The 9,533-nt window shown below is 49.9% G+C and overlaps 1 protein-coding gene across 1 annotated transcript; it reads right to left on the bottom strand.

Annotated features, from left to right (window-relative positions):
* Positions 1-253: 253 nt before the first annotated feature.
* Positions 254-7,831, bottom strand: KIAA0141 (KIAA0141 ortholog; the record flags this gene model as incomplete). The annotated part of the gene is made up of 6 exons (XM_009072643.1): positions 254-417; positions 1,351-1,507; positions 4,776-4,868; positions 5,820-5,978; positions 6,888-7,030; positions 7,738-7,831. Coding segments are annotated over 6 exons (810 nt in total), but the record flags the coding sequence as incomplete, so codon positions are not given.
* Between the last annotated feature and the right edge of the window lie 1,702 nt (positions 7,832-9,533).

Below are 9,533 nucleotides of genomic sequence, written 5' to 3'. Positions count from 1 at the left end.
CAGCCACAGCTGCTCTGTGGCATGGGGGGAGTCTATACATAGCTCTATACAGAAACATAGGTACATAAACCACAGCCCTGTATTGGAAGGCAGAGGGGCAGATATCCTGGTGGTTCTCAACACCCTGGTATTTATAAATGGCTCCTGTTCCACCAACACATAGCCTTCTTTCTCCACGACCTGCTAGTTTCCAGCCCCACACAGCCAAAGGGCTGCCTTCCCCTCTGCCTGCTGGTTCCACTTACTGCCTGCTCTAACACCAGCAGTGGTGAGGCTCCCAGTACTGCTGTCCCAGCGGCACTGCCCTGTGCCCCACAGTACGGCTCCATCCTGCGCCGCTCAGCATCACCACGTGCAGTCTGTCTGCGCTCCAGGAGTGGGGCAGGGGCAGGGCAGACACCTGGGTGCCGTGGAGACCTGCAGACACAGGCTCAAGAGACCAGAAACTGGGGCTAGAGGAAGAGGCTCTGATTCCCAATGGGAATGGCTGTTTGGTTTGCACATCTGAAAGTACAGAAAAACAACATATTAATGATACTGTTGAAGCTTAGACTTGATGATCTTAGAGGGCTTTCCAACAGAAATGGTTCTGTGACACATCGGACTATGGGAACAGCTTCTCCACTTAATAGCGTGGCAGCAGGACTAGGGCAGTGCTCATCCCCCTGCACTGGGCACTGGGGAGGTCCCAGCTCAGTGCTGTGCTCAGCTTTGGGCACTCACTGCCCAAAGGCCATTGAGGCAGTGGAGCGAGTCCAGCCAAGGGCAGTGAGGGCAGGAAAGGGCTCGAGCACATGAGGAAGGGCTGAGGGAGTTGGGGTTGGTTAGCCTGGAAAAGAGGTTCAAGGGTGACCTCATGGCTCTCCACAACTCCCTGACAGGGCTTGGAGAGAGGTGGGGGATGTCTCTCCTGCCATGGCTGCAGGGAGAGGACTAGAGGGAATGGCCTAGAGCTGAGACAGGGCAGAGGCAGAGGAGACGTTAGGAAACATTTTGTCACTCTTAGGGTGTTCAGACACTGAAATATTGCCCAGTGAGGTGGTGGAGTCACCATCCTTGAAACTGTTTAAGGTATGTGGATCTGGCACTGGAGGATATGGTTTAGAGTTTACAGCAGTGACAGGTTAATGGTTGGACTTGATGATCTTAGACATCTCTTCCAACCTTGATGGTTCTACAATTCAACTGACTGGAAATAGCTGATAAGAAGTGGAAAGAACTGAAAAGTGGTCCCTTCCCTTCAGTCAAAAGAACTCCTTAGTGCCACAGCCCTGTATGACCATTCCTCTGGCAACACAGGCCCCACTTTTAGGGGGTCACTCCACCCCATCCTCCCTCCTGCCCCAGTACCTTCCAGCTCCTGCTCCCAGAGCCGCAGCCTCTCCTGTGCGTGCCTGTTCCCAGCAGCTGCTGACTGCCTGTAGTGCCTCAGTGCTTCTGGCAGGTTCCTCTGCACCCCAAGGCCCTGCTCATAGCACACCCCCACGTGGTACCTGCTCTGGGCATCCTGGCACAGGAGACAGACGAGCAATCAGCCCCACACATGGACAAGTGACAAAGACCTGAGAGTCTTTAACACCTTCTTCAAGTTTTGTCCTCTATTCCTCACACTGTATTTTCAGGAATTTAGTCCCTTCTCCAAGCAGAATTCCTTCCCAGCGATCTCTGACTCTGCTCCTTCCCATCCCTTTCCAATTAATTTCACTGATTTCCTTCAACACCCAGGTCTGTATCAGGGGAACAAAGGAGCAGCAGGCTCTGCAGAGCACCCCAACTATCTCAGGGGTCAGAGGTGAGCAGCCCTGACTGCTCTCACATCCTGATCCCACCCAAACCCTGAGCACACCCTTGGGACTGCCCTTCTGCGGTTCATGCCAAAGTCCTGTAGAAACAGAAATGCCACAGAGGTACTTGCTGCCAAGGGTTGGAAGATTCCCCTTGGCAGCATCAGGCCTTGAATGCAACAGTGCAGCAATCTCCATCTAATTACAGTCCAGAAGAAATTTCAAGCAGCAGAAATGAAGTCAAATAAGCACTGGAGGAAAAGCACCTGAACTGCTCAGGCATATGGAACTGCTGAGAATGAACTAGAAATTAAAGGATGTCACTGCAGATGGGTCAGTGAAGCCAAATTCAAACCTGTGGCATGTTTACGTGTTGGCTGTGCACTTTATTTTTGAGATCTAATAGCAGGAAAAGTGGCTCTGATAGCAGGAAAGCAATCCTGAAGACATGAAAAAGGCTGCATGGGCTAGTGGTCACACACCTGAGGAGTGTGACTGCCAGAAACACGATCTAATCAAGGCTTTGCAAACAAAAAAAAAAACAGAAAAGAAGAAAAAAATAAGCAAAGAAGAAGTAAGTAGCAAGTTTAATAAAACCACGAGAAAAGAACATATTGCAAGTGTTGCTGTCTGGGCTGTAGCTGGGAGAGGCAAATGAAGAACTCAGTGAGTGGGTGCTTTGCAAAATGTTGCAAGTCTCAGTTTCTGACAGCAATAAACTCCTTTGGAGCTGAGATAAACATGTTGAAGGATTGGCACTTGAGCAGTGACAGGAGCCAGGGTTCAGTCAGAAGCACTGCACAAGGCATCTCTCATAGCATGAGCACCTCAAAGACATGACTGCAAGGAGAGGAGCTCCCCAAATTAGCATGGCATAAATGTCTGTCAAACACACTGAAATCTGGAGGTCAGGCTCCAACAAGACTCTTCAGCATGGGTTTTATATTCTGTGGCTGCACCTATAAAATAGGGGAAGCTAAAAAGTGGGAACCAAAGTAGAACACAGCTCTGCAGTCGTGCTTGGAAGGACACTTGTCAGAGCTCCCTACTCAGCTCCAGCACACAGAACAGCCAGAGAAACACTGAACCTATGGCTTTTTGTGACTGTTTTCTTTTTTTTTTGGAGTTGTGCTGAATGGCGCTGTCCTTGCCTCACCCATAGCCAGGATTCTTTTAACCAGCTAAACACAAGTTCATACTGCAGGGTAATGGGAAAGGAACACGCCCATGGAGTCCTTCTCCCAGGTACCTCTCAGGGAGCCTGTGCACAAGCCAGGTCCCAAAACTGAGGCTCTGGTACATCCACAGTCAGCATCCCTTGGGAACAGAGATGGGGAATGATGCTTGAGGTGTGAGAACTGTGGCAGTGACCAAAGCATGTCAAACACTGATCTGCTGGGGAGAACCCCTGGGACCTGCAATTACCTGATAGCTTTGGTGTTGTTAATGGCTTCCAGGCATTCAGCAAATGACAATCATCTATTTAACGAGATAATTCAGTGTTGCATTGTGTAGCATACACACCTGCCAGCAGGCTGGAAAAGAGGAGCCAATGATGCAGCTTAAAGGAGATGTTCAGCAGATGTAGAAGTAAATGCTATGTATGATGTCTGACCTGCTGTGGCTGGTCAGGCCTAGTCTCACCAGGGACCTGACAGTGTCTGCATTCTGGAAAGTAGGTGAAAATGCAAGTGGCAAAGTTTGCAAGTGATGTGATGTCAGTCAGAGTGGACAAACTTGCTATACAGAATTAATTAGAGAAGATCTCACAAGACTAAGAGAGAGCAACACATTCATGGAAGAAACAGTATTGCCAAATGCAAAGTAGTGCTTAGAGAAGGGAATCTGTGATAGCTCATTGGGATAGTTCCCTGAAACCATCTAATCACTGCTCAGTGTCAGGCAAAAGGGCAACTAATATCAGGAGTTATTGGAAGGGAATACAGACCAAAGCAGAGGATCTCATTACGTGAGATCCCTGGCAAACCTCCATCCTGAGCCCAGGTTTAGTCCAAACACCTTAAAATAGTCAAAGGAGAGTTAAAAACAGAGAGAGAAGACAGACAAGCAAAGTAGAACAGCTTAACTACACAGCAAGGCAAACTAAACCAGCACTCTGCAGCCTGCTAAAGAAATGACTCAGAGAGGACACACTAAAGGGCACCACAATCAGCACTATTAGCCAGCAGAGCAGGGAATAGCTACTCATTATTTTCCATGCACAAAAGCTGGGGGAGCTGAAGTTAAAATGAACAAGTTCTTCAGCAAAAAACTATTACAATGGAGCTGAAAACAAGGGCACAATGCACAGTGCTGGAAGGAAACAGGACTGTGGGAGGCAGAAACCTGGCTGCAAGACATGGGATTCACACTGCTGCTGCTCGGAGTGCTGCTGAGGGTTGAGGAGCAGTTCTGTGCCCACACTGTGGCACTGCCTTTCAAAACAGAGAAGTCTGGGTGACTTGGAGAAAGTGCCAGCAACAAATTGTTGGGGAACTACACAACATGACCTGTGAAGAGACACTGCAAGAGCAGGGCAAGGCTGAAAAGAAATTCAAGTATTTAAGTATGTTAAAGGTTCCTGAAGAAAAAAACATCCAGAAATAGTCTTTTCATCCTCTCTATAAAAGGCAAGAAATAATGGGCTGATTTTGAAGAAGAGATTTGAGACAGACACATTAAACTCTCAATGAAGTAGTGAAAGACTTTGACTGCAGAGGGTGTAGAAGCTCCATAATGGCAATCTGTACAATTCTGCTAGATGAGTACAAGGTGCTGTTAGAACTCTTCCAACCCTGCAGTGCTGTCTCTGCCTTCATGTTTTGTAGGATCTATGCCCAGGGCCTGTTTCCTCTCCAAGATGCACCAAGGCTTCACTCTCTCCTTTCACACTATGCAGGAAAATCCTGACACTCATTCTCATTTCCCTGAATTCTGTAATCTGCAATGGCCCCAGTGAGGACAATCAGAACTTGCAGAGGGATTACTTACACCACTGTTTGCTGCCAGCAGCAGGTACCTCAGACCTCTCTTTTCCTGGGGTTGCAGCCCCCTCATGTAGAACACTCCAAGGTAAGCCTGTGCCTGCAACAAAACCACACAGCACACATCAGCTAGGATTTTCACCCTTAATCACCCTAGCTCTCTTTTCATTTGTAAGTTGCTCAAGTGATGGGGCTACTGTGGGAAAAGGAGTGTGCTAAAGACCCTGCTGGGGCAGAGGCTGTTGGGAGAAGGAGGAACATCCTAGAAGAAATCAGCCTGACATGGTGAACACAAAAATTACCTCTACAGAACCCCACCACACGTGCAGTTACCATCACTGCACCAACACTGTCACACCCAGAACAGCCTTTCAGACTGCACTGTGGGAGGCAGAGCCAGGGAATGGCTCCTACTCGTGAGCTGTCCCTAAGACACAGCAGATGCACTCCCTGGAACAGTGCTACAGGAGGCACAGGCACTGCCAGTACACTGGCATTCAGAACACAAGATGGCACATGCCAAAATGCAGCTCCTGAGGAGTGGGAAAGGAGGGTAGGGTACACACATCCATGGGGATGAGTCATCTTGTGAAAGCACAGATACAAAACGAGGATCTGTTATTTGAGAAGCTCATGGAATTTCCTCCAGCAGAGCCACCTGTATGCTTGGAATTGAGAAGAGATGAAACACTGAGCTACATTTTCGACTGTGGGTCAGTTCTCCTAAGCCAACGGTCTGAGACACATGAAGAACAGCCAACCAACATGCTGACCCAGTGGGTACTGAGCTGCCTCTCATGTGCAGGCAGGGCTGTCCCCATACACTGTCAGGAATATAGATAAACAATCAGGGAATCACAGACTGGTTTGGGTTAGAAGGACCTTAAAGATCATCAAGTTCTAGCCCCCTGCCATGGGCAGCGACAAATATGTTGGAAGAGCTTTGCTTGAGGTGCCCCAGATTCTGATTTCTAGGATGTCTCATAGTGCAAATCCTTCAGTCAGGGTTCTCTGTTGGCCCTCTCTGACCTCCCACACTGAGGACACTGACCTCTGTGATCCCAGCCATTGCTGCTTGCTCCAGGAGTGTCAGAGCCCTCTGATGGCTGTCCCAGTCCTTCCCAGAGCTGTGCTGCAGGAGGTACCTCCCGTAGCGGTACTGTGCCATGGGGTGGCAGCTGCTGGCTGCGTGCTGGTAATAAAAGGCTGCCTGGAAAAAGAGAAACTCAATTGTGTGAATCAGGTAGTACAACCCCTGTACCAGGGAATCATGTTCCAGGGAACATGACACGACTCTCCTCTGGCCAGGCCAAGCTTAACCTCTTTGTCTAGATCCATCATCAGCTGCACATGTGCCCTCCAGAAGCCCTTCCACAACTCCCTGTTAAAGAACATCGGCTTGGCTAAGCGAGACAGTGGACTGTGACTGCCCCAGAGCCCCCAAACCACCCTGCCTGGTCTGAAGAGGGTGGCCCTGGGGCAACAATTCCTCAAAACAAGCTGCTTCTGCAGCTCTTCCCAGCTCCAGCAGCTGCTGGCTGCCCCCAGCTCGCACTAGGTGGCAGGCTGTAGTTACAGGACTCGAACTGGAGATTTAAGAAGCCCTTGGATGTGCAGTGGTGTCTTAAATACAGGAACATGACAGGTTTCTCCTTGGTACCCTCCTGGGGGCTGGTGGCACAGCCTGTGCACCTAGAGAAGCCTTCAGAAGCTATGAGAAAGGGGATTTCAGAGCACATCTCCGAGGGGATCAATGACACTGAAGTCAGTTCTGCAAACCTACAATTTATATTGGTTCCAGCAGTTTCTAATGAGTCTTCAGAACCTGAGCACTGGAACAGCTCCCCAGGGCAGGGATCATGGCCCCAAGCCTGACAGAGCTCAAGAAGTGTCTGGATAACACTCTCAGGCACATGGTGGATTGTTGGGGTGTCCTGTGCAGGGCAGGGTTTGGAGTAGATGATCCTTGTGGGTCCTTTCCAGCTCAGGAGACTCCATGACTTTCACACCCATGCAGGACAAAAGCTCCTGAGAACCCAACAAAGACCCCTCTCCTGGTCTGTGTGGCACATACCCAGCCCTGCAGTGGCACATGAACAGCCCTACAAGCCATGAATACCTTCTCCAAGTCCTTTTCCGTGCCTCTGCCATGCTCATAGCACAGTCCCACGTTGAACTGGGCCTTGCTGTAGCCTCGATCTGCTGCCAGTTTGAAGCAGGTATAGCCTACCCTGCAGTGTCCTGCTCTCATGCTTTCAATCCCTGAGGAGAATACAACATCACAACAGGGGAAAAGCAGAGGGGCAGAACTCAACCTCAAACGCAGCAACCTTGCCCGCAGCCACTGAGCCTTGCTTGGCTCAGGCCAAGTGCTCTGGGCCACTTCCAGCTGGCTCACCAAGCCTCACTGCACAGTTTCCACAAGGAAAACGGCAACACTGCATTTTAGGGATTTTCCTAGGTTGATTGCAAAGAGAGATCACAGGCTAACAGAGCGTATGGCTGGCACAGAAGCAGCTCATTTCCAGTGCCGCAACTAGTGGTATATATAGGGCAGGGACTGTTCTTAGCTCATTGCATCTTCCTTCAGCTTTTCTTAGAGCTGCAATTCTGCAATTGCTTTTTCAGCTTGCCAGGAAGGCTGTGAGCTCAGACAATAAAAAAGGATACAAGGATATGACATCTTGTGTGGCAAAAAAAGACAGAGATGGCTTAATTTCCAACTACACATGTCAGGCCAACAGTGCAGGCTTCACCCAAGCCTAGGGTGAAATATGCTGATATAAATCAGGTGGCAGGATGGGACAAAGGGCAGTAAATCTCTCAAAGTACAGTTAAAATTGCTGAAAGGAGGCTTCAGCTTGGGGATGTGCCATCTCTGCCTTCACACAAGACCTACAACAATGTGGAGGTCCTCCAAGATGAGAAACCTGTGGTTTAAGGGCAAAGCAAACCCAAGTCCACATTACCCAGAATGTTCAAGGCAATGGAAATATCAATCCGAAAAATCTGCTGCAGTTGGAAAGCAGCTTCCTCCAAGTGCCCTCGCTGAGCTGGGTCACCCTGAGGAGGGAAAGGAGAAAGCTATTAAGACAGCAAAATCATATCAAGCCTACAGGAAATTCTTGCTAGGAAACTGAGCAGTGAGAGACATTTGTGCTGTACTACAGTTAGCAGGAGGGTGATGTCATCTGGTGTCTGGTGTGCACTGAAACATCTCCCTGTCCTACACAGCCAGGGAGTTAGGGAAGCTCTACGGACACTGCCCACCCCGTCTAGCCAGGGAGCTTGGTGCAGCCTCTCAGACATCATCAGACCATTCAGAATTTCGGAAATACCTGATACTACTCATAGCAGTCTGCAGCTTCTTCATGAGAGGCAGCACAGGGACAGCACCAATTTCTGCTCTGTGTGACCAGTGACAGGACCCGAGGAAACGGCTGGAGCTGTGTCAGGGGAGGGTTAGGCTAGATATCAGGGAAAGGCTCTTCCCCCAGAGGTGTTTGGGCACTGAACAGCTCCCCAGGGCAGTGGTCACAGCCCCAAGCCTGACAAAGCTCCAGGAGTGTTTGGCCAATGCTCTCAGGCACATGGTGAATTGTTGGGGTGTCCTGTGCAGGGACAGGACAACAACTGTGGGTCCTTCCAGCCTAGGGTATTCTGTGACTCTGGGATGATAACTTCTCTCTCCCATGTGCACAGCACAGCCTCTGCCAACACACACCCACATACTGTATGTGCTCTTCCCAGCTCCAGCTGAGCCCACAGCTCGCTGCACACTGCACAGTGCTAACAAACCCTGCACGGCACAGACAATGCCTTTCCTCTGTTGGTGACAGCCTGTTTGACTCCAGCCCGGCTCAGAGAGGTGGGAGGAGGCCCAGCCTCCAGTGCCATCGAGTGGCAGGGGGCTGCACACGGGGAAGCCACAGCAAAACACCCCTGGTCACCCAAAGCTTCACTGCTGAGCCAGCACACAGGGCTGATTGGCAGAGGCCAAGCCAGGGGCCAAGTCCCCTCCTGTCCTGAGAGCCTACGACCAAACTTCAGGCTCTCCCTCCAGCCCTGCACAAGGGGCACCGGCCAGGATGAGGAGATCCACGCTCACCTCCTCAGCACATCAAGCAAATGCCTTTTAGGTGCCTTTTTCAGGAATCTGCTGTGCTGACTGCTGAATTTACCTCCGCTCTGCTCACTGTGTCCTTGAACAGTTGCTCAGTTGACTGATTTTTAAAAGAGGGGAAGTATCTGTAGGGAATTATCTGCATCTAAGACTGTGAATTGCAAGGAATTAGCAGGTTTAATCACAACAAGAACAATAATCTAATTTATGGTCTTGTGACTCTCAAGCTGATGCTCTCTCGTCAAGCCCAATGTGTCTTTCTTTATCACAGCCAGAGCCAGCTCTGCTTTGCAGCATCAGGAGGACTGACACCACCTTCTCCAGTCATGGGTTGCCTGGTAAAAACCAAAATAGCAACAGCATGTAATCACCTAGTGAAAGGTTGGAGAGAAATGCAAATGCACAGGGTAACACTGGTGCTGCTGGATCAGGTTTTTGTTTGTTTGGGTTGATGTTTCTCCCCATTTTCTTTCAGTGCTTCTCCACTAGCAGTTGTGTTACAGCCACCTTAGAGGATGGGGATGCCAGTTTGTAGCTCCTGGACATTTGCTCTGGCTAAAGCAGAGGGCAGCATATCCCATCTCCCTTTCTTTTTCCAGGGCAGGAAACAGCCTTGTGTGTGACTGCATCACTCAGGCTGTG

This window comes from Acanthisitta chloris, unplaced genomic scaffold (assembly GCF_000695815.1).
Source record: "Acanthisitta chloris isolate BGI_N310 unplaced genomic scaffold, ASM69581v1 scaffold14914, whole genome shotgun sequence".
Taxonomy (NCBI): Eukaryota; Metazoa; Chordata; class Aves; order Passeriformes; family Acanthisittidae; genus Acanthisitta; species Acanthisitta chloris.
Note: the sequence above shows the minus strand (reverse complement) of the source record. Positions and strands in the feature narration are given on the sequence as shown.